Genomic DNA, 26045 nt, shown 5'->3' on the forward strand with positions numbered 1-26045 from the left:
GGCCTCCTCTGTTTTTGTTTTGATGGAGACCGTGTGCAGCTGCCGCGTGTCAAGTCACGTGTTGGGGCGGGAGGGGGCCGGGCGCGAGGAGGGGTCGACGCCCCCGACTGACCCGGCCGCGGTGTCTCCAGGCAGGATCTTCTGGAACTGGTCGCAGTTGGTCCTTGGTGACCGGTATTTGGGTTCGTCGTCACAGCCTCCACGCGGGCGTCGCCCCCCCCCGGGCTGGACGCTGGTCTGCGCTGATCGACTTAGAAATCCAGGGGATCTCACAGGTGTGTGTTATTATTGAGGACCTAGAGAAAAATGTGGTTCTTAACCCTGACTGCACTTAAAACCAACCCGAGAGACTTAAAAATAATTCTGACACCCAGGCAGTCCCCACATCAACCGAACCCAAATCCAGGTGGGGCCTGGGCAGAGAGTATTTTTTAACACTCCACCCCGTGATTCTGATGGATAGTGAGGAGTGAGAACTTGAAGAGGGAACGAGCTGAATGGACTACATAGGGAAGAAATAGTAAAATTAATGAAAGTAATTAGCAGTTACTGATGTGTCACCAAGGGGGGGGGGGGTCCCTCTCTGCCAGGCACTGTAGTTGTCCCTGTTTTACAGCCTGGGAAAGGAAAGCTTAGGAGGTTAGGTGAGAGTTGGTCTGGAAGGACACCCTGACTAGTACCCAGGGAGGCCAATCTTGGAGCCCATGCTTTCAGCCATGAAAGTAGAGTTTAAAATGTACTTTTGCAGGGGCTGGGGATTTAGCTCAGTTGGTAGAGCACTTTCCCCATGTACTGGTTCAATCCCCAGCACCACAAAACAACTAAAAAACCCACATAACTTTACTGAACTAAGACCACATGAGTTTTTACACACACATTTCCACTGTTAAGGGTTTGGTCTGGAAAGTTTTACTTGTTTGCAAGGGAGGGATCACTTGGTGAACTCTTTAAGGCCTGCGGGCTCTCTTTTCTAGAAGTATACTGTGAAGAAAGGCAAGAGGATCCCAGTAATTTGAGGAGAACAAATTCCAAGCAAGTATAGTTTTCTGTTTTTGAGTTGAACGTATGTATAAAACGGAGGGGAAGAGTCCAGAAACTGCAGATGCTTTCCAAGCATTTACATGAGTAGAAGGTGTGGACACGGTGTGGTTTTGGTGGTCACAGGATGGATGTAGCCCCAAAGTGCCATGCAGTGTACAAAGTAAGAGAAGTTCTGCCATGAAAATTTTGGATGGGGGGAAAAAAACCACAAAACAAAACAAAAACCCAACTTCTTTGGTCTTGAGTAGAAAAAATTCACTTCTCTCCTTGGTTCATTTGTTTCCTTGCCAGGCAAACTCTTGGGGGAACATTGGTGTGTATGTGGGGTGGGGATGCGTGATTCACTTGTTTTGAAGTGTATTCATTGGTATCTCCTTGGGATATTTCAAATAAAACAGAAAACAAGTTTCTCTCTGAAAACAAAGGATTTTAGTTTGTGTTAGTCTGGTACTGTGTCTTTTAAGAATTTTCCTTTCATTCTTCTGATTGCTATCAAATATTGTTGGTCGTATGGTATATTATAAAGCGTTAAGAACTGGTTTTCATGTTGTTTGCGGTTTTGGTGAGGGACATTTAAAGGTCCGCCCAAGCAGACCAGACATGAATGTGAGTATCTGAGGTCTGGGTGGGAGTAGGTCACTAGCCTGGGCTCCCTCTCTCCCTCCCATCCCCTTATTACCACAACAAGTTTCTTCCAGCCTTGCCAGTCCACGTGGGGTTCATTTGCATAGCTCTGCTTATTTTGCTCTTTCACTTTTGGGTACCTCCTTGAGGAAATTTTCTCTGGTTTCTCCTCAGAAACCATGGAAAAATATCCTCTCCATATCATCTCTATTTCTCAGTATCAACGTCATTACATTTATCCCAGCATATGGTATTTTTCCATGTTGCACACCCCTTCTAAGTTCGGCTCTTTAAAAGGGGCAACAGTGATTTTTTAAAATCTGTATGTCACCGTCACAAAACTTTTATTGCATCTGTCCCAATTGAATTTACTTCCATTCAAGTTACGTTATTGGTATTGGTATTTGCTCATGTCACCCATCTTCATTCTGAACTGTTCTCATCTTGTCCTTGTCTTTGAACTACTTAGCTAAAAGCACATTCTTACCCAGGATGAGAATACAGTGCTACTGACACTCTTTTAAAAGGAATAGAAAAAAAGGGGGCTGAATATAATGTTTTTCTCTTGTTTTCTAATTTTACTCTTCATCGGCCATTTGGACAGTGTGGATTTTCTTGGTGAGATATTCACTGTTGATACCACTTTTCACCTTATTTGGGCAGGAAGAAATGGTACTACATTAACTGCCATAGCAGAGACCACAGATGGTTCATCATATTTCATTAACTGTAATTTTAAGGTTCAGTATACAGAGGTATTTGTAGAGCAGCACCATCTTGGAGAGCTTTCTGGGATGATGAAAATGATTTATAAAGCTACACCACCTAGTTTTTAGCCTCTAGTCACTTGAAGCCACTAAACACCTTAAATGCAGCTAGTATGACATAGGAACTGAATATCTAATTGATACAGCTGCTAATGTTTTGGACAGCTCTATTACAGAGGATTTGCTTATTTTTAAATAAGCAACTATTTAACAGGTAAACATTTAAGCTAAGATACTCTACCTCTAAAAGAAAGATCTTGATTCATCTTCTAGGGTTTAACACTAATATTTCCCCTTCACAGACCATATGGTGCTTGCTGAGTGATATTTTTGACTTCTGCAAGGCCAACATTTGTCCCTTCTCTGAGCTGTTCACGAAGTTCGTGTCTCTTTTTCAGGAACACAGTGGGGAGTTTGGGAGTAATTATGATTATGAGCAATTTTTTACAAATGGACATGAGCCCTTGTTGTATAAACAAAGTGAAAGTGCAGTAAGTTGAATTAATAGTTTAATCAGACTGTGAGGGGCAGGGACAGTATTTGTCTTGCTGGTCATTGAGTCTCCAGTGCCTAGTGTAGTGTTTGGCACATAGGAATGCTCATAAATATGTGTTGAATCAAATCATTATTTGATCAAGTAATTTAATCCCTGCAGTTTAGCTTCAGAGGGTATACTGTGTAGTTGGTGGTATGGCAGGTTCCCTGGAAGTATTGTTTTCTTTTTAGAGTTGAAGAAAAGGCTGAAGGCCAGTAACTACACTGACTCCCCATTTTTTGGAGAAGTGTGACCTCTCCAGGGGCACTGTCAACTCAGTGACTTTGATTTCTTTCCTGTAAGATACATAGCACAAGTTATTACCTTCATTTGATGACAGATTGAAAAATAGTCACAAGAAGATCTGGTGCTCAGGTCATACAGAGTGTTGGAAGTATAAATCAAATTGAAGTCATCATTTCTATTTGTGCACTAGGCCATGATACTTCTTCAGGAAAAATAAAATCACACACTGAACTACGTTAGTTAGAAATTTTGATTTGTAAAATCAAAGGTAATTATATATTTCAATGGAGTCTAAAAGAGGACTGAAAATATTAGCTCTAGAATGGCATGACATTGGGAAAACAGCTTTAGTATGAGGAACAGGAATGGAAACGTTTATTTCTTAAACCTTCAAATCGCAGTCTGAGGTGGTCCTGACACCCAAGTCATAGATTTCCCCACAAGGATATTTAACATGTAAATAGAAACAGATGTTTAATTGTAAGATAATGACTTCTAGACTTTGAAATATTTATAAAAAAGGTATATGATACATCAAACATCTGTTTCTAACAAGAACCCCAAAGCTGAAAATTGTAGATTTTATTAAATTTCATGGTAGGGTGGGGGTGTCGATGTAGGTCAAAAGATGGTTTTTACATTTATTTATTTACTATTGTTTATGTATAGTGGATTGAATTCAGGGGTACTTTATCACCGGGCTACATTTGCAGTTTTTTTTATTTCTCATTTTGATACAGGGTCTCACTAAGTTGCTGAGGCTCTCCTGGAACTTGTAATCCTCTGCTTTAGCCTTCATCTGCCACAGCTTGTTCCTGTGACACATGCTGTTTTCCTATCATTCTACCACTACATGTTCACCAACGAAACTAATTTTTTAGTAGAGCACATAAAACACAACTGGAGGTACATATCTATTGTCAAAGGAAGAAATTGGTCATAGAATACATTCTAAGACAAAATGTGAAGTTTTGAGGGGAGGGACTTCTCCTTTGACCAATTTCTAGTCCATTTGTCCTTTGTGATTACTTTTTGTTGGGGCCAAAAATATAAATAAATAAAACCCCCAAAACAAACTGTCAACCATGTGTCCCATTAATTCCTACTGTTGCCTTTGAAACCAAACCAAAACACAAGGATAACAAGGCAGAGCCCAACACTGCTAATGGCAACAAAAGTTAACCAAGCAAACAAACAACAACAAAAAAAGCCTGTGGGATTTGACTTGTTACTTTTGTGGAGAGCTCAGTCATGTGAAGGCTTTTTTTAGGTATTCTATGCTAAGTTACATAGGACAAAAAAAAAATTATCTGCCCATATGTGAGTATCTAGTAATGTTACTAGAATTAATACTGCAGACAGGGCTGGGATTGTGGCTCAGCGGTAGAGTGCTCCCCTAGCACGGGCGGGACCTAGGTTCGATCCTCAGCACCACATAAAAATAAAGGCATTGTGTTGTGTCCATCTACACCTAAAAAATAAATATTAAAAAAAATACCGCAGACAATCAAGATGTCTCTTGCCCAGAAGATCTATAGGACCAACTGTTTGGGTTCAGGTGTTTAGTTTAAGAATTACTTTAAAAGGCAGTTGAGAATGGTTTATAATGACTAGCTTTATGGAAAAATTTAAGGAAGTTACTGGCTTTATGTCATTTCTTTCATTTCTGGGGAGTGCAGTTGGATTGGACCAGTGGTTCTTAAGACTTCAGTGTGTATCAATACCACTGAGGGCTTATTGGGCCCCACCCAAAGTTTCTGACTCAGTGGATCTAGGGAGGCTCAAAAATGTGCATTTTTTTACAGGTTTCCAGGTAATGCTGCTTTTAACTGCTCTGAGGGCCAGGGTTTAAGAACCATTTTATTAGGTAATCTAATGTTCTTTGCCCCTCAACCCCCACCCTTTTTCAAGTAGTAGCACCTATCATTGCTTGATTTCTCCAAGGTTATGTTATTTAAATTTTGCTGTGGTAAACTGAGTTTTAAGTTTCTTTCTTTTTTACTCATTTATTGTTGTGTTTTGTTTTGGTGCTGGGTATTAAACCCAGGGCCTTGCATATGCTCAGCTACCCAGCCTACATTCCTAGCCCCGAGATTTAGCAGTTTAAAATAGATTTCTTTTAAAACTCCAGTTGGGTATTCCTGCTTAACTAAACAAGTATCCAGTAAAAATATATTAAAATATTAATAATATTGCTAAGTGACCAAACTGTTTGCCACTCCCTTAAACTTTTAAAGTTGTATTACATCTAAACAAGTGCCTTGTAGCCTTTTAAGATACGGCTACAGAGTATAATGTAGCACATTATATAATTGTGGGCTTACTAAATAAAAGGATTTATGAGAAATAGGTTTGTTTTTTGTTGTTGTTGTTGAAACTTCATGGGTCCATAGCTGACAGTTGCAGTGTTTAGTCAGACATCTCTTAGGATAACTGCCCCCTGGAAGAGCCATGGTGTGTAGGAAGGAGATGCCCAGAGGGGATGACCTGGACATCAGATATAGTCATTCCCTTTTTATGCATTTTGGGAAATCATATAGCTCTGAAGGACTGGAATCTCTTGGAAGGGGAATGGAGGTACAGGAGACTTGTCTTAAAGCAACCCTCGCATAGCAAGATATGTGTTCAGCAAGGTGGGGCTGGTGGAGAGCCCAAGGCCTGTGAGAGGGCGGGTAGTGCTCTGGAACTGCTGTGTGAAGTCTTGACTCCTAGGGACCAAGAGGCAGATGGACTCAGGGTCTGAGGCAGTTGAAGCAGTGGGCTTGACCATGTATGCTAAGGTGAGTAGATTATTGGAGAGGAAAGATAAGGAAGACTTTGGGGGAGGGGGGACATGGATAACCTTTTCTGAGAGTAGGGAAATACAGCCAAGCAGATGAGGAGTAGGGAATGGGAGGAGAAAGAGGAAATGTTTTAAGTTTTAAAACTTTAAAAGACGTATTAACTATATCAAGACTACTTTTAATAGCATAGGCTTTTTTTGTTAGAAAATAATAAATTAGTGAGTTTTCCTTTTTTATCTCCGATGAGTGTCACCAGATACTATTATTTGACCTATGTCAAGGGTTTTCCAAATCTATGCCTGGAACTCAGGCAGTGCTTACATTTTTAGATGGCTTAATAATGGTTAACTTGCTCAAATCAGATTTCTGAAAGGCACACATGATACTTGTTCCTGAGTGTGTTTTAGGGATTAAGAAGCAAACCATTTGGGCAGCATAGGCCATAAAGCTGGGCCAAGGTAGAGACTCGCTGCTTTTCACATCCACATGTTTTAGTTTTGTCTAAACTGCTTTTATGAAATGGTTGAACCTTAAAACTGTGGAGTTGATGTAGTATGCATGTAATTGATTTTAAACTAGGTTTCATGGATATAGCTCTAAATTTTGATCTGTTTGTTACTTTGAGAAGAACTGCATGTGATTTACTACTGAGGTCTACAAGTTTTTTATTTTATTTTTGGTGGTAGGAATCAAAATACGGTCATTTCTTGAATCATATCTGTGACATAATCTTAACATCTAAATCTGTGAAGCTGTTTTGAGTTCTTTCAGCTTGACAGTTTGGGGCTGGAGTTGGCAGTTTGAGTGAGCGCTGAGACAACTATGAGCCAATTGTCATTGTGTGGTTCCCTCCCTCTGTCCTCCCTGGGGTTTGACAGTTTGACCCCTTCCTTAAGACCATTAAAAAGTCTCCTATATTTAGAGAGTTAACATGTTGAAGACACTTTATGTGTATATTTTTTTTCCTTTTCTCCCAACTCCTGAGGTTTGTTTCTCAGTCGGGCATTTGGTTCTCCTGTTAGCTACTTTTGACCGAAGTCTCCCATGTGGGTTTCCTTTAGTCCTACCTCCACATTTTCCTCCTCCTCTTTTCCTTTCAGAAGTTCTTTTTCTGTTCTTTGGCAATCTTAGTTTGGTGAAAATAGAACTGAGGTGGAATTGTGTTAGTCACCTTTAACAGTGATTAATGGCTGCTTGAATACTGTGCTGTGTGCTTCAGTCTTTCCATGAATTCTGGTTTTCACTGGCTGTGGGAGTGCGTCTGTGCTCCTCTGTAAGATGAGGACATGGATGGAGAAAAACTTTTCTGCTGCTCAGATACTAGATGGAGTTTACTAACATGGTGATAAGGTTGCAGACCCTCATAGGAGCACTGTAAATTTCTGAAGGATGCCTGTGAATGGAAAATGGGGAGATGTTTTTGAGGCTCAGTGTGAGAAGACCCAGGACTTGAACCAGACTGTTTGCAGTGTGGCCGGCCCTCCTCCTTCTGGAGTTAGAGTGGGTTACACGGGCACCTTTCTGCCTACTGTTGCCATCTGCCTTGAGGCCACAGCAGTCCAATCTGAATCCACCACTTGGGAAAAGTTGCCCACCCTTTTTTTTTTTAATATTTATTTTTTAGTTGTAGTTGGACACAATACCTTTATTTCATTTATGTATTTTATGTGGTGCTGAGGATCGAATCCAGGACCTCACTCCTCGCCCATACTAGGCGAGTGCTCTACTGCTGAGCCACAACCCCAGCCCAAGTTGCCCATCTTGACCCACTCAACTTGGAACATTCTGCTGCCTTTCATCTCCCAGCAGGAGGCAGCCTTCTTCTATAGACATCCTTTCAGTGGTGGTATTTAAACCACTTGGGGAGTTTCTAGGAACTTGCTTAGCACTGGAACTACCATGTGCATGTGTGCATGCACACACACTAAAAAAAAACCCTCAGATAGTTCTCTTGCACAGTTGTACATGGCCTGTGACTTGAGTGCTTGTGTCCTGTTCCGAGAGGAGTTTTTGTTAGAAGGCACTGAGAATATTTTTGTTATGTTCACAACTATGCCAGGCTGCTTATCTCTCCACTGTCAAGGCCAGTGGCAGTTGTTTTTGCTTTCTGATTTATATTGATGTATTATGCAGTCATTGCACATACTGTTCCGTTTTTTTAAAAATTTGTGATTAGTTTTTGTTTCCAAAGAGTTTAATTATTGCTGTGCTAAGAACATTTAGTAATCCTTTTCCTCAGTGTGATTCTGTTTCTTTAACTTTTCCTATTTTGTAGCTTTTCAGAATTTTATCATACTACTTTATATAGGCTCTATCACAGAAGAATAGTGATGGCTCTTCAATCTTAGTATTTCTTGCCTGAAAATGCAGATATTTGGTAGGAACGAGTGAAATATATGTGGGTGTGCGTATGTCGTATTTTTTATATATATATATATACACACACACACACACACACATATACACATACACACACACACAGAAACACACACACATACAGATATATATATATATATATATATATATATATATATAAAAATATATAATATGAATGCCATCGTAGCTTTTTTTGGGGATTTTATCTTTGAAATATGTAATTTATGCCTTTTAGTTTGTGAAGTTTCTGTGCTAATGTATGTATATGCTTCTCCTATTTTCACGGGAAGAGATACCAAAATCTCCCTTTGCTCCCACTCTAAATTGAGATTCCTTCTGTTGCTAATTTAATTCTTTTTGAAAAGGAGCAGAAGGGTTTACCTTTTGCCATTTTATCTCTGTTACTACCTAAAAAGCAGTTTGCAACAAGGACTTTATAGGCTTAATGAGTGAATCAGTACCCCCATTTAATCATCTATATCATCTGCAGAATATTTTCTAGATTCATGTTTTTCAGAAAGATCAGAGCTGGAGATTTAACTCAGTGGTAGAGAATGTGTTTAGCATGCGTGAGGCCCTGGGTTCCATCGCCAGCACCACAAAAAATAAATCAAAGATTTGGGATTCCAAACAGTGGAATTGCTCTAAAACTTTCTAAAGATCACCCTTGTAGTAACTGCAGAGTGTTTGCTCTTGTGTGTGGGACATAGTGGCAGCATGATATCCTGGGATCATTCTTGTCCCAGTGGTTACAGCCCCTTAACCCAGACAGCAGCCCTACATTCTTGTGGAAAGCCACAGTGGCATCCGGAGAGTCTACTGGAAGTGCCTGTGTTCTGACGGTATTTTTGTTGTTGTTGGAGGGCGGTGTTTGTTTTCGAGCAAGGACTTGGAATTTTATAAGTATACATATCATTTGCTAAACACATTTTCCCACCAGCATGCTCTTTTGGAGTAAGAGACCTGAGTAAGAGACCTAAGCACTGGCAAAATTCCTCAAGAGGAACATGCAGAGTCGTGGATGTTATAGGTAAACCATCCAGCATATTTTGGTTTGTGGACTCTGGGTTACTTTTCAAGTGTTAGAATCTTCCTGATCCAGAATTGAAGGCTAAAAGCAGACACAAGTAAACATGTTCCTGCTGGGTAAACTTTCTGTCCAAATCTAAACAAAAAGAAAACAAATAAAAACCTTAAAAGTATCTGAACTCTATCTGAAATTTCTGTGGGATGTTGCTATGCCCTCCGTGCTGGCAGCCAGTTTGGGGGCATTCCTCTCCTCATTTATTCTTTTTTTTTTCTTTTGCAGTACCAGGGATGAAACCCAGATGTGCTAGGCAAGTGCTCTGCCACTGAGCTGTATTCCCACTTATTCTTTTTCTTCTTCCCTCACTTGGTTTCCCAACTTTTTTTCTTTATGTTTTTTTTTTTTCCTGTTTTCTTCTGTTCTCCTTTCCCTTTGGCTTTTGCATTGATGGCCTAATAACAACTTACCTTTTTTAGCCTAATGACAGTCCTAAGCTAAAGACAACTTTTACTCTGATGTTGAAGATTGTAGTCTGTGAAACTCTATAAAGGTACAAAGTATTTCTGAAGAGTTTAGTGTTTATGTAACAGTTTCATCTCGAATGGAATATACCTGTGAAATGCAGAGCTCCAAGGTCTTTTGAATGTTTCAGTAGGTATTCTAATAGGTTTCAGATGGAAGTTTGAAGGCCACTCTGCCAAAATTTAGGTAATAGTAATCATGTAGATAATGAATTTCAGGATTTTTTTAATGTATTTTTTTGTGGTACTGAGGACAGAATCCAGGTGTAGTTCACATCTAGCTACGTCCCCATCCTGTTTAAATTTTGGAGAGGATCTCCCTAAATTGCCCAGACTGGCTTTGAATCTGGCATCATCCTGTCTCAGTCTCCTAGAGTCAATAAGATTACAGGCTATGCCACCATGCCCAGCTAGGATTCTTTCTATTTATGAAAATTTTCGTAAACAAAAATATCATTTGGATTACACTAATGTTTTTTAAATTGCTTAAACTGTAACAGTTTGGTTTCAAAATGTAATAGTCAAATTTGTGTTAAATAGGAACTATGACTTGTGCCATAGGCAAGGATCATAGAATAGTCTAACTCTCGTGGCCTTTAGAGCTAATTGAATTCAGTCTTGTTTGATAGATGAGACAATTTACTTAAATTTGCATACCTGGTTAGTAGCATAATTGACTACAGTTAGATGTTCCCCTCCTTATCCATTGTGCTTTTGGCGCAGAGGGTCAAAGTTAGGAGATTTAGATATAAAATTGGCAGAACAGCATGAGAAGAGCATTTGAGTAATAAAGTAGCTTTGATTTCAACATTTTGTAAGTTACAAGATGTTGGAATAGGGGTTTAGACTCTTTGGAATTGAATTATTGGAAGGTTGTATTTGAGGGTGCCTCCCAAGTCTGTGATGTGGCCAGAGGTGGAAAAAATTAGATTTAGCTGCTGCTTGTTGTGTATTAGTGCAGTTTGTTAGTGTTTTATCTTCAGTAGATCTCATTCCTATTTTTTAGTAGAGAGCATTCTTATTCTGAAATTTTTTGGTAGAGAAGACAGATGCCATAGTCAAGAAGGATAGGAAAGGGGCCTAGGGTTGTGGCTCAGTGGTAGAGCACTTGCCTAGTATGTGAGGGACACTGGGTTCAATTCTCAGCACCACATATAAATAAATAAAATAAAGGCCCATCTACAACTAATAAAAATATTTTTTTTTAAAAAGAGAAGGATAAGAGACTTAAGATGCATTAATAGTACTAGAAAAAGCTGGGTGCAGTGGTGCATACCTATAATTCTAGCAACTAAGGAGGCTGAGGCAGGAGGATTGCAGATTTGAGGCCAGCCTAAGTAATTTAGCAAGGCCCTAAGTAAGCTAGTGAGACCTTATCTCAAAAGAAAAACTAAAAAGGAGTGGGATTGTAACTCAGTGGTAAATTACCCCTGGGTCCAATCCCCAGTACCAACCAAACAAACAAAGCATTGGAGAAAAGCCCAGGAGACTGGAGATGTTCTCTGAGAAGATATCATAGTGAGTTTTGAGACCTGCTTCCCATTGTTCAGGAATATAGCCTTTCTTTAACTGTTTAAAATAACCCATTATTCAATAAATACTTCCTTTTGAGTGGTGGGGGTGCTGGGGATTGAATACAGGTGTGCTCTACCACTGAGCTCCACCTCCAGCTCTTTTTAGTTTTTTCTTTTGAGATAGGTTCTTACTAAGTTGTTGAGACTGGCTTTGAATTTGAGGTCCTCCTGCATCAGCCTCCAAAGTCACTGGGATTATGGGCATGCACCACCATGCCGAACATCAGTAAATACTTTTTTTGAACACACCTGTCATGCGCCTAGCATTGAACCAGATGCTGTGGGTATTACAAAAGAATTGCTCATCTAGGGCTTTTCTGTCTACGATATAGTCATTTCCTCTCTAGTGGGGTTCTCAGTGCACAGGCCATGAAATGGGAGGTTCAGTGAATGTCTGAGAGCCCCAGAGGGTGTTGTAGGCAAGAAGAGAGAAGGAGGACCACGGCAGTAGGTGAAGACCCAAGAACCATGACATTTGAGCAGTTTGAAGGACTGGTAGTTAAGAACAGCTGAAGAACAGGTGCACATTTCCTTTGGGGAGAGCTCAGGGATATGGCTGGGCAAGGTTAAGATTTAGGCTCAGGAGTTGGGAAAAGAACATTTTATGGTGTAAGGTGGCACACAAGGAGAATCCCTTGGAAATACCACGGAGTATTTATTGTAAACACTTACAACTTTAGAAAAATAATACTGTAAAGACCTGTATACCCTTTATCCAGATTCACCAGTAGTTACCATTTCACCATACTCACCCACATGCATGCTCTGGGTGGGTTTCCAGAGCATGTAAACTCAATGTGGCAAGGTTGTACATTTATATCACTGGCCTCACTTACTACTTGAGTGCTAGTTGCAGACATCACATTTCACTTTTAAACCCTTGCTAAGGAGGACTTTCCTTCACAGGTGCAACAGTTACCACCCAAGCAGCTTCATGTTGCTGCTGTAATATGGCTTAACATAGAGAAAATGTTGAAATTTGGGGAAGGTGTATTTTTTTTTAAAATTTAAAATAAAGCAGACTAATTTGGCACAACAAATATTGAATGAATTGGTGGGACCAGAGACTAGAACCACAGAAACCAGGTTATACATATTTAAAGAGTCATATGTAGCTATAAAAATAGAAAGAGGCAGCTCATTGTATCCTGATATGCTTTCTTGTTTAAGATAAAATCTTAAGGAAGAGCAAGGCAAAGGAGAATGTGCAAGAGAATTTATAAACATTTGCACATAGAGGGTTGTAATATCTCTGGAAGGATAGAAAATGAATTGTAGCATCTCATGTCTTTAAGAGAAAGAATTAGGTATTTGGGGGACAAGGAGATTTTTCCTGAATACCATTTTTTACCTTTTGAATTCTGTTTTACTTTTTGAATCTTATAATTATGTTACTTTAAAAAACGTAAACAGTAGATAAACAGGTATGGACTTATTGTGATTATTATTAGTTTTGTAGTGTGCAGAATATTTCTTATTGTATCCTAAACAAATTTAGAGGAGATGTGAAGCCAAGAAGATGGAGGAAAATTTTTATTTTCTCAGTTTTAGAAGGTGTCCTAGTCCATCAGGGCTGCTGAAAGAAACTACCACACATAAGCTGAAGGGCTTATGAACAACATAAATGTATTTCTCACATTTCTAGAACCTGGAAGCCCCAAATAAAGCACAGTTAGCCTCCCTGTCTGGTGAGTGCTAGCTTCCTGACATGTACATAGATGGCGTCTTCTTGCTGTGTCCTCAAGGTGGCAGAGAGGAAAGGAATCCCAGAGTCCCATTCATGAGTGCTCCACCCTTGTCACCTCATCTAGTCTGCATTACCCCTCAAATCTTAATCATCTTACTACCATCAAAGGTAAGTTTCGACGTAGGAATTAGATGTTGACACAGCATTCAGTCCATAACAAGGGAAATTTGCTGTTTGTAGAAAGAGTTCTTAGTGTAGGAAGGTATTTTGGGGGGAGCTGCTAATGGGGAGAGCGAGATTTGAAGGGGCTGATACCCAGAGAGTCTGGGACTCTCCCAGGGGAAAGCACAAAGGAAGATCTTAAAGAAGAGTTGTTTTTATATTCCTCTCGTAGAAAGGGGTAAGTCTGTCTTCCTCTAAAAGCAAAGAATTTTGTAGTTTGTTTTATTTATTTATTTTTGTGGTGCTTAGGGGATTGAACCCAGGGCCTTGTGCATGTGAGGCAAGCACTCAACCAACTGAGCTATATCCCTAGCCCTATAGTTTTATTTTAGTTGAAAAGTATAGAAGATGGAAAATGGGACTCAGTTTACATTGAAGATGTAGTGATACTAATTTGATATTGAGGTGATTAGTATTTTTAGAAAACATAAACATTTAGCAACAAGTGGCTACTTTCCCTTTTTTTTGGAAGACATATTCTCGGGTTTCACTGAAGATTATGTGAAGGTCTTAAAAGAAAACCTTATCAGCCAGGCATTGTGGTGCACACCTGTATTCCCAGTGACACAGGAGGATCACAAATTTCAAGTCATCCTCAAGAACCCTCAGCAACTTAGCAAGACCTTGTCTCAAAAATGAAAAGAGCTAGGAATGTAGCTCAGTGGTAAAGTGCCCCTGGGTTCCAGTCCTTGTAACCCCTCCCCTGCATTCCAAAAAAAAGAAAGAAAGAAAGAAAAACCTTATTGAATAAATACTAGAATGCTATGTTATTAGTAAATTATTTATGCATGATAGCAGTTTGTCTATATGATAATTTTTATACATGGTCAACCCTTGCTATCTGTGGGTTCCTTACCCATGGATTCAACCAACCATGGATAGGATACACCTGGAAAAAAAAATCACATCTCTACTGAACATTGTCTGTATTTCCTAAACAATGTAGTAGAACAGCTGTTTACATCACATTAGGTATTATAAGTAATCTAGAGATGATTTAAGTACATAGGAGGATGTATAGAGAGAATTGAATATGCAGATATTAGGCCTGGGTATGTGTTTGGTACTGGGTTTGAACCCAGGGGTGCTCGACCACTGAACTATGTCCCAAGCCCCTCTTTTCTTGTGAGATACAGGGTCTTGCTAAGTTGCTGAGGGTCTTACTAAGTTGCCCAAGATCAAACTTGGGATCTTCCTGTATCAGCAACTGGGATTATAGGTGTGCACCACTGTTCCTGATTTTAGGCTGTGCTATATAAGAGACTTGAGCATCCATGTTTTTTGGTATTGGGGGTTCTGTAACCAATCCCCTATGGATACTGAGGGACAGCTGTAATTATATACTGAACTTCTAGGATATTCGAATCCTTTAAAATTACTCTTTTTGAGCATTTTGAGATAATGTTGCATGAAAAGCTAATTTTAGAGTTAACTCAGCCACAGTTTATTTTCTGTTTTCATGTGACTAACACAAAGTTATTGATTGGTTCTTAGTTCCTCTTCTCTTGAAAGCCACTGTTAATCATTTGAGTGTTGAATTACTCCAGTGTCCCGTTAGTGATCTTGTGGTTAATGAAGACAGATGGTTCACTTATAGATGCTTCTGGAAAGTTAACATTTCAACACTGATTGCTCAGGCAGGCTTTCAAAAGGAGAGGAACCCTTACTGTTTCATCAAGAGGCCCAGGTGTGACTTTGCTAGAAAAGAGATTGATTTTATCAGTTCCTTCAGGGTTGATGGGCATCTGTGAGACTACAGGAGTATAGCCAAGCCACGCAAACTTATGGGAGATGGAGTACTCCATGTTCACGCGCAGTAGAAGATGCTCTGTGGCTTGTTGAAGATTGCTGTGGGGTTTAGAGGGGCAAGAATTGAATATTCTTAATGGATATTTCCATCAAAGAGAATTTAATCTCTAGAGAGCTCTTTGCATTCAGAGGCCATTCTGCCTAAGAAACTGGGGCCAGTGGTCTGAAATCAGAACTTCTTTATGGTAGTATGGTGCTGGATTCTTCTAGTTCCCTTTGAAATCTGTTTGTAAAACTCCATACTTGTATGTCAGATATGTTAGAATATAATTGAGAAATAATGATGTGTTGGGCACTTGGATAAAATGTTTTTCTTCTATATTCCTTTTAATCTTTTCAGTAACAACTCTAGGAGGTACAAATTATCATTTTCATTATATGGGAGAAAAAAAGTCAAAGCTTAGGAAAGTTTAGGGCTCAGACCCCCAAATAAAGAGCCTCACACAGCCTGCCTCTAGAGAAGGCTACTATGCAGAAAGATTTTTTTTTTTTTTTTGCATGTTTCAGCTTATTTCTGTTTGTGTTTTTCTTGAAATGTAGCATGGTTGTTTTTGGGACACTTCTTTCAAATGTATACTTAGGGAATAAAGTTATTGTTAATATATTTAAGCTCTCTTAGTTTCTTTTTGAAGATTTCTTATCTATTTTATGATAATTGTGAATAGCTTCATTTAGAGGATAGCCATTAAAAAATGATGTTTGCCAAAATGATGTTTTACCCAATTTCACATTAACATTTTCTCTGTTTATTATTTGTGTGTGTTCTCTTATTCTCTCCATATTTCTGGGTATTTGTTTACTTTTTTTCTGAATCATTTGAAGATACCATAGCCCTTTGTTCCATAATATTTCATGTGTATTTTCTAAAAATAAGAATATTCTCTTAAGTTATTACTTCATGGATTTATATTGTTAAAGTATTTCCGTTTAAACCGCTATTCATGTTGTGATTTTGTCAGTTGATGTAATAATAAAGTCTTTAATAACATTTTCCTCCTTGGGTCAGATATAATAGTCTCAGATCTAACGTCTTTTAATCTGCAATATTTCTATATGTCTAGGTCTTTTGTCCGATTGACATTTTTTAAAAACATAGTACTAGTCTGTTAAAAAAAATAATAGGAAGTTCCTCATTTTTGTGTTTGTCAGCTGTTTCCTCATCTAATGGATTGATTCAAGGTTATACATTCTCATAGTATACTGCATAGGTAGTGTTGTGTGTCTCAGGCTGTGACATCTGGAAGCACATGCTGGCCATCTGTCCCTCTCTGGTTATGCTAATTTTGATCACTGGGCAAGGAAGGTGTCAGTCTGATTTCTCCACTGTATAATTAGTGTTTTTTGTTCCTCTTGTGCAACAGTAAGTTGTGTATAGGGAGACACTCTTAACGAGCAAATATCCCTCACTTATTTTCCTATTTACTATTAGTATATTTTCATGGATTCCTATCCCCTCATGGTTTCATAAGGTGCTTAATTATTTTGCTTAATTACCATTTGGCCAGTGGTAGCTCCTTTAAGCTGGCTTGTTTTTCTTTGTGCCAAGTAACCATTGGTTTTTGTTGTTATTGTTACTGGTTTTTTTTTTTTAATTTTTAATTTTGTTACTGGTTTTTTGAGCTCTCCTGATATCTTAACATTCAAGGCCCATCCCCAACTTCTTTCTTTGCAGTGCTAGAGGTAAAAACCAGGGTCTCACATATCTAGGCGAGTATTTTACCAGTGAGCAATGCAATACTCTCAGCCCCATTAAGGATTATTTTGTAACTACCTATCCCAGCTCTGGAAACAACCATTTCTTTGAGCCACCTGGGTTCTTTGTTTTGGGAGAATGGTATTAGAAACCCTTTGAGCAGACAGAGCTAGGACGTGTGTGTGTGTGTGTGTGTGTGTGTGTGTGTGTGTATGTGTATATACGTGTACACACAAGTCAAAGTATATGTATACATAAGAACATGTGCATACAGATATGCAGTTATACGTATTTTAGGAATAATGTTTTCACATAGTGGGTGACTTTTGAAGAGGTTACAGTCTCATTGTCCTATTTTTGCCATCTGACATTTGCTTTAAATATGTAATAAACTTTTGGGAATAGAAGTTGTCATTTCAGCCAAGGGTGGATTTGTTTATTCATATTTAGGAAAACTACTATCAGGTAAGTGGAAATGAATCCTTTAACACCTTCACATCTAGTTATTCTCATTTAACATCATTTCACAGTTACTCATTTTAAAACTTAAAACATTACAACATAATGTTGTTCTGCAAAATCTATATTGTGCATATGTATGGTCTAAAGAACAATAAAATTGAACATCGATCTCCTTTAAGAAATAGCATTTTGCTAGTCCCTTTGCAGCCTCATGAAAGCCCCTTGTCAGGGTCCTCCTCTCTTCTCCTTTGCAGTTAACAACTATCCTCAAATTTGTATTATTAATTTCTTCACTTTTCTTTAATTTATTAATTTAATTCTGAATTACATATCTAAATATAACAAAGGTTTTTGCTTTGCCTGTCTTTGATCTTTATGTAAACAAGACACACTGAATTTAGTCTTTCATTTCTTCTTTATCCTTTTTAAAAATTTATTTATATTTTTAGTTATAGATGGACACAATATCTTTATTTTATTTATTTATTTATTTTTGTGTAGTGCTGAGGATTGAACCTAGTGCCTCACATGTGCTAGGCAAGTGCTCTACCACTGAGTCGCAACTCCAGTCCCTCTTTCTTTTTAATGTTTTTTAATCAACATTAAGATTTTAGTATTTAATGATGCTGATGTGTGTAGCTGTAGTGCATTCATTTTCATTGATGTATAGTTTTCCACTGTGTGAATATGCCACAGTTTCTCTTTTTGTCTGCTAATATTTCCTTTGTGAACAACAGTGCCATGAACACTTCTTAAAACTTGCCTCCTGGAGGACCCCCTCATAGTTTCTTGAGACTGTATTATTTGGCTTGGGTTATAGCTCAGTGATAGAGCACTAACCTAGCATGCACAAGGCCCTGGGTCTATCCCTAGCACACCACACATACACACACACACACACACACAGACTGTTTTCTACAGAGAAAAATAATTTCATAAACTTCTGTCTTAACGAGCTAATGTTAACATGAGATTACTGGTATGGAATTATGGAGTTAAGCTAATTTGTATTAAATGAAGTCTGTTGATGTCAAGTTCTGTCTTGAACATTTGAGAAATCACAAAAAAACATAAAAGATAGTAACCTCCCATAATATTGTCAGTTTATTTTAGAACTATAAAACTGGGGTATAAAAATTTTGTTTTAATCTTCTGATCCTGTCTTCTCCTTTCCCATCTCCCAAATCCCAACTCCCAAATCCCTACTTAGGAGTAATTTATCACTATTATCAATATGTATACTTTTCATCTTTACTTTTATTTAGAAAAGTCATCTCTTTATGTTTGTATGTAACTTTTTAAAGAATAGCTACTGAAACCACACCTTGATTTTTTCTCACACCAGTCAAAATGGCAGTCATCAAGAATAAAAACAATAATAAATTCTGGAGAGGATGTGGAGGAAAAGGAACACTAAATTTAGTATAACTCCTGTGGAAATCTGTATGGAGGTTCTTTTGAGAAAGTTTAGGGATGAATCCACTATATGACCCTGCTACACCACTTCTTAATATTTATCTTAAAGAATTAAAGTCATTGTACTGCAGTGATACATGCATAGCCATGTTTATAGCAGCAGAAGTCATAATGGCCAACTATGGAACCAGCCTAGGTGTCCATGTGGGTGAATGGATAAAGAAAATGTGGCATACATCCACAGTGGAGTTTTATTCAGCCATAAAGAAGAATGAAGTTGTCATTTGCAGAAAAATAGATGGAACTTGAGAATATTGTGAAATAAGCCAAATTCACAAAGTGAGGGTTCATATATTTTCTATCATGTGGAAGCTGGAGAGGAAAAAGGAAAAGAAATGTGTTGAGTTAGAATCTCATGAAAATCAAAGAGAGATGAGTAGGGGAGAGGGAACAGAGGAGGGAGGAAGGGAGGAAAAGGGAAAATACTGGAGAGTGATATTGGCCAAATTATATTATTATATTGTGTGCATGTACAAATATATAATGATGAATCCCACCGTTGTGTACAGCTATAAAGCAGCAATAAAAAAATAATTGGAGGAGAATAGCTACTGAGCCAGGTGTGGTGGCACATGCCTGTAATATCAATAACTCCTGGGAGACAGATACAGGATTCCAAGTTCAAGGACAGCCTCAACAACTTAGCAAGACCCTGTCTTGAAACAAAATAATACTGTTTTAAAAAGGGCTGGGGATGTGTCTTGGTTGTGGAGTGCCTCTGGGTTCGGTCCCCAGTACCACCACCACCACCAAAAAAAAGGCATATATACCCATTTTATTACTCCCTTCCTCTGTTTCAAAAATTAACACTGATACAATAATAATATCTAACTACAGACCTTATTCAGATTCTGTCAATTTTCCCTAAAGTGTCCTGTTTGAAAAATTTCTCAGAGCATACATTATATATAGTCTCCTTTCATCTGAACGATTTTTCAGTATTTTTTGGCATCGGCATTTTTGAAGAGTACTAGCCAATCATCACGTAGAATGTCCTTCACTTTTGGTTTGTTTGATGTTTCCTCATTGCTGGATTCAGGTTTTGCACTTTGGGTAGAAATGCTGCAGGAGGAACATGGTGTTCTCAGTGCATCGATTTGGAGGCACATGATGTCTGTGGGCCCAGTCCCGATGTTAACTCTGGTCCTTTGGCTAAGGCCAGGTTTCTCTAGTGTTGTCTCAGAAAAGTTGCTCCTCTCCGCTTTCCAACTAATAACTATTATGAAGTGAAAGATTTAGGTTTTATTACTATCCTTTTCCTCTTTGAATTTCGATGCCTAGTCCTTAGATAGAATCCACTGATGCCCCTTGCCTGAATTGGTTATTCTTATGATGGGTCACCTAGTCATGATTTTAGAATTTTCATCGTTCCTTCATTATTAGTTGGATTTCTTCTCCAAAGAAGAACTTACTCTTATCTCTGATTTGTATATTTATGTCAGTGTAGACTCACTTTCTGTATTATTGTTTTTAAAAGCATTTTTAGTTGTAGATGGACACAATACTTTATTTTATTTATTTATATGTGGTGCTGAAGATCAAACCCAGTGCCTCACACTTGATAGGCAAGCAGTCTACCACTGAGCAACAACCCCAGCCTTCTGTATTATTCTTAATAAGTTATCTTTTGATGCTCAAATTGTCCCACATTGGCTGGCTTCTGTGTCTCTTCCACACATCCTTGTCAGTCTTTGAGCATCTCTTTCCTTTTCTGGAGAATGCTGCTTGTGGTGTTCTTTTCCCTCCTCAGCTTTAGAACGACCGTGTTTTCAAGCTTTGTGTGAGAGAGCTGTTTTTCCATAGCCTGGCCAAGAGCGCTATATATGTGTGTATATATATATATATATATATTATATTATATGTATATTCTGGTACCGGGAATTGAACCCAGGTGTGCTTAACCTCTGAGCCACATCTTCAGCCTTTTTTATATTTTGAGACAGGGTCTCACTAAGTTGCGTAGGGCCTCATTAAGTTGCTGAAACTGGAGTTGAACTCATGATCCTCCTGCTGCAACCTCCTGAGCCTCTAGGATTACAGGCATGCATCAGCATGCTTGGTAAGAGCAATTTTTTTAAAAGATAAATATGGTTTTTTTAGTTGTACACAAGAACAACTTTTTATACTGACAAATTTTGCCAATCTTAATAGTTGAGAAATAGCATCTCAGTATAGTTTTAACTGCATTTCTTTTTTTTTTTTGTTTTTTTTAAAGTATTTTTATTAGTTATTGATGGACCTTTATTTATTTATTTAATTGCTTGTATGTGGTGCTGAGAATCGAACCCAGTGCCTCACACATGCTAGGCAAGCACTCTACCACCGAGCCACACCCCCATCCCACATTTCTTTTATTATGAGTGAAATTGAATGTGTTTTCATGTGTTTAAATGTGTATGTGTATACATGTTACATATGTGTGTGAAATAACATTTTTCTTTTGAGATAGTCTTCTTTAATTTTGAGACTTCTTTATATATTATGGATTGTAGCCCTTTATCTGTGATGTGCTGCAAATATTTTTTGCCATTTTTATCTTTTTTTGTTTGTTTATTTTTTTGCCATACAAAGAATTTTTTAAAAATGTTTAATCAACTGATCGGTCGTGTTTTTTTCCTGGTTTCAAGTCATAGTTTCAAGCCTTTCCTTACATTGAGCTTAAAGAGGAACTTACCATTTTTTCCTACTAGTACTAATATGGTTTCATTATTTTATGTTTAGGTTCTTGTTCCATTTGGAGTTATATTGTGATGTATGGTTAGAGATGTGAATCTAATTTTATCTATTTGCAAATGGCTAGACAATCTTTTTAACAGTTTATTGAGTCAATTTTTTGTACCAGTGATTTTAGATGTTGCCTTTGTCATGCACAGTCCTAAAGCTCCATTTCTACGCGGGTTTGTTTTATTGACCTTTCTGTATTAATCCATTGGTTTGTCTGTCAGGACCATGCTTTCCATTACCAAGGCTTTGTAGTATAATATAATGTCTGGAAGGACTAAGCCTGCTCCTGTAGCACTTGAGCGGTTTTTTTTGGCTGTTATTGCTCATTTATTTTTCAATATGAGGTTCAGTATTAATTATCTGCTTCATTACAAAATTGTTGGTGTATATATGGGGATTGCATTCAGTTAACAAATTAACTTACGGTGGACTCACATTTTTATAACATGAATTTATTCTGTCCAAACTAAGTCATTTATTTGTTTAAGACTTCATTTGTGTTTTAAAATTTTCCACATTTCTTTTAAATTAATATTTATTTATTTGTTTTCTGTTGCTGGGGAGCAAATCCAGGACCCTGCCTATGCCAGGCAAGTGATCTACTACTGAGCCACATCCTCAGTCCTAAATTTTTTCTTAAATATTTCATTTTCTTCGTGCAACTTGCATTTTTTTTCCATTTAGCCATGGATATCTGAACAGGTTACTACTCGTTGACCTATTTCATTTTAAAAAATAAATCCATGGCAGTCTATTGTGCCCTAATTTGATTGAAGTTTTCCTCTGTTATCTTTCTGTGGCTTTTAATTTTCTCTCTTCCAAATGATATTATAGGGAATATCCTTGCTTACTCATAGGTCATGTGGGTTTGGGGTAATATATGCTGCCGTATTCTCTCTCTAAACTATATGACATGGTTTTAAAGTCACAATATCTTCAAAGTTTTGTTTAAAGAAACATAAAAGTTAATTAAAATGTTCTGTGTGTCCATTAATATGGGAAATATAAAGGTAACTGAGGCTGGGGCTGGGGCTCAGTGGTATAGCACTTGCCTAGCCATGTGTGAGGCACTGGGTTCGATCCTCAGCACCATGTAAAGATAAATGTCTGTCTACAACTAGAAAAAAATTTAAAAAGCCGAACAACTAAAAACAACAACAACCGAAACCCTGGAAGTCATACTTTTACCTTAAATGATGCAATGTAATTTTATATATTATATGTATGATTATTTATGTACACTTAAAACATTAAAAATTCTCTGGTAAGTAGACTTTGAATTGAGCCTAGAAGGAAGTGCTTGCTCTGGGTTAGCAGAAAGGATCAAGAAGGCATGTCACGTCATTTTAGTTGAGGTCAGTGAAATAACTTGCCTGGACTGAAGTCGTGTTTGTATTCAAGGATAAAGTAAGCGCAGTTAGTGGATAAATGTGTGGGCCCAACGGAAGAGTGTGGGTTGGATGTACTTGGCAGCAGAGAGCATTCTGAACTAGTCATCCCCTGACATGTAGAAAATTACCCCCAAATTTAGTGCTTTAAAACACCAGTAAGCATTTATCATCTCTTAACAGTTCTTGTGGGTCAAAAATATGGGAGCAGGTTGACAGGGTCTTAAAGACTTGGTCTTGTCTGATGATGAAGTCAAAATGTTAGCCAGGATGCAATCTTCTGAAGGCTTGGCGGGGGCTTCAGGAAGCACTTACAAGATGGTGCCTCACATGGTTGGCAGGTTGGTGCAGGGCCATGGTGGGAGGCCTCAGTCCCTTACTTCACTGTGTGAGTGTTCTTATGATATGGTAGCTTTGCTCCCCAAATTGATCAGTGCAAGGAAACCAGGCAGCTCCCATGCCCTCTTTGACCTAGCCTTTTCCTCAGATGCAAGCTATAAATTCAGCCCACAGTCAAGAGGAGGGAAGCTAGGTTTCACCTTTTGCAAAGGGGAGTGTTGAAGAATCTGGGAATAGATTTTAAACCACCATACTGTATTCTTCTAAAGAAGAGGGGTGATGGTATGATGTTGAAAGGGTACCTAGAGGAAGATGAATCTGGTAGCAAGGTCAAATATGAGTTGAAGAAAGGAAGAAATAGGAGGTAGATTCCAGGGAGGAAGTCAGTCAAGTGATGATGGATGTAGTTGGGTGTAGTGAGAGGGGAGAGGTAGGACACAGAGACCAGGGCATACAGCACAAGGACGAGGGGCAGGAAGAGGGTGAAGAGGATCTGCAGAATGATCAGTACAGTTGTGGTAAGATGGACCAGTTTTGAGGGGATAAGGGTACTTGTTTGGTCTTAGACATTCCAGGGAAGCTCCTAAGGAGTTGAAAATGCACAACCCTGAAATGACTAACCAAAGAGGCTCTTCTTGCCACCCCAGCAATGATGATTCAGTTTTTCAAGGGCTTGGAATGTAGAGAGGGCAGACTACCAAGGACCAGGCCTTGGGTGGAAGCATGGCTTGGAATACGATTAGGGAGGGGAACCAGATCTGTAGCGGTAGAGAGAAGGAAGAGCCAGCTGTGTTCCTGGCAGGAATGAAAAAAATGGAATGATCAGAGCATCAGATGTTGCAGAATCTGAAGAGAATGATGTATGAAACGAACGCATTTGCCTGCAAGATTATTATAGGTGACAAGAGTTTAAGTGGAGTAGAACAATTTTGGAAATTGGATTATAACATTTAATTCGATGATTAACTTTTTAAAAAGTGCTTGAGGTGGGAGGATGAGTGGCTGGCATGCCATTCATCTCTTGGATTTTGAGATCTTACATCTTCTTACCTCTTTTTAGCATCACCAAGCATCCCAGGAATGCTACTTCTGCTCAGTTCTTGGATGGAGAGGAATGGAGGAGGATTTTTGCCTCACTTGTGTTTTCAGGGAATCTTTTAACTGTAAGTGAAATCTAGTATTTTCTTTTTTTTTTAACCACTCAGATACTGTTTTTAGTTATCCTGGGCTCCCCCTCCCCTTCACTCCTTTCCCCCAGTCAGTGTGAGTTTAAAACCACAAGGTACCACCTCACCTATTTTTCCTTGTCTTTACCTCCTGCCTTCAAGCATGACTCTATTATTCATGTTTTGCTAACTGAACTTGCAATGAGTACATATTAAATATTATTAAAATAGTAATGACAAATGTAAATACTAAATTGAAATATTTTATATTATATACCTATTCATGTATATATAATGAGTTTTCAAATTAGTAAAATAATTAAGATAGAGCAGAAATATGAAAGTATTTTAAAAGTTTTCTTATGTGACATGAACATATCTTGAGGTTTCTATAAGGATTTGAGATTAAATGGACTAGGAAATTGTATAATAAAACACTGAAAAACTCAGAAATTAAATTGAGTTTTCTTCACTACATGGTGTGATGATGATGATTTCAGTTTATTTTTTCCCATAGAGTTATTTTTCTTTTAAGAAAAAAAAAAACCCTTTGGCTCTACTGAAGACTTAGAGAAACGAAACCACAATTGCAATAATTACTATGGTTCCAAATTAAAGAGTAATCTTTATGCTGCCATCAAAGAACTTTTGTTGAGTTCCTTTTAGCACAAAAAAAAAATAGGCTTGTTCTCAGTCAGATCATCATCTTTGAATAAGTAGGGCAGCCTCAGATGATGTCTAGCTGCAGAGTGCTTGGGCGGTGAGCATGGGAGGAGATGAAAAGGGTTGGGTGGCAGAGGAATAGCAGAAGGAGGGAGGCTGGGGAGCAGCACAGTTAGCCATAGCAAGGGGGGTGCGAAAAGAGGGGTGCTGGTGCCAACTGGCAGTAATGCCAGGTAGGTTCTTAGTTTTCATTATGTAGGTATTAAGCTTTTCTTTCATGTTTGTGAGTAAGAGTGGGACAGGAAATAAAAAGGGAGTGTGAAATGGCTATGTTGTTTATTTTTACAACTAGAGATCTGAATATACTTGCAAAGATTCTCTTATCATGACTTTTATTACTTGGACTTGGGCAGTGGACAAAAACTTTAATTTGGTTCATATATTTTCCTTTTCTCATCTCCTATCATCTTATCACTACCTCTTTCCTGTACATTTTCTTTGGGGCATCATTAGCCTTACCATTTTCTTTGATCACCTCTTCCATTCCCAGTGCCATACCCTTGCAGGGTAAATTGTCCTCTTTCATGCCTCTCTGTCTCTAGAATATCCTGGGACTCTCTGTCAATAGACTTCTACAACGTGTTTCTAATACCTACTAGTAGCTCCTTAGAAGGAAAGGCTGAGCCATCCTTGACCGTGCATCCCCACATCTAATAAACATGAACCAGTGAGTGATGTTCCCAAGCCTTATAGTGGATACTCATGCTGTCCCTCTTGAGTGCAGTCACTCAGCATTGAGGCTTGGAGACCTGCAGCTAGAGAAGACTGCACCAGCCATAAAGGAGATATCTGGACCTGACTGAAAGCAGAGTAAGGCAGAGTTCTGATCATGTTGTGCTTTATAGGGTCGGTTTTAGTGATG

At 38.4% G+C, this 26045-nt stretch overlaps 1 protein-coding gene across 32 annotated transcripts in view; it reads left to right on the forward strand.

Annotated features, from left to right (window-relative positions):
- LOC125611641 overlaps positions 1-26045 on the forward strand; it is a 187070-nt gene that overhangs the window by 3177 nt on the left and 157848 nt on the right. For 23 of the 32 annotated variants that reach the window (XR_007341855.1, XR_007341859.1, XR_007341866.1 and 20 more), the window contains exons 2-3: positions 9313-9402; positions 24355-24457. The exons of 1 other annotated variant lie outside the window; for it this stretch is intronic. Coding sequence is in view for 1 of the 31 variants with exons in the window: in XM_048786925.1 (XP_048642882.1) it covers positions 9380-9402; positions 24355-24457 (126 nt within the window). In the remaining 30 variants the exon portion in view is untranslated. Of the gene's footprint in view, positions 1-9312; positions 9403-13139; positions 13350-21646; positions 21659-24354; positions 24458-26045 lie in introns of those variants that run through there. 8 more of the 32 variants (XR_007341868.1, XR_007341850.1, XR_007341877.1 and 5 more) reach the window with 6 other exon arrangements.

This window comes from Marmota marmota, unplaced genomic scaffold, assembly GCF_001458135.2.
Source record: "Marmota marmota marmota unplaced genomic scaffold, marMar, whole genome shotgun sequence".
In the NCBI taxonomy this organism is placed as follows: Eukaryota; Metazoa; Chordata; class Mammalia; order Rodentia; family Sciuridae; genus Marmota; species Marmota marmota.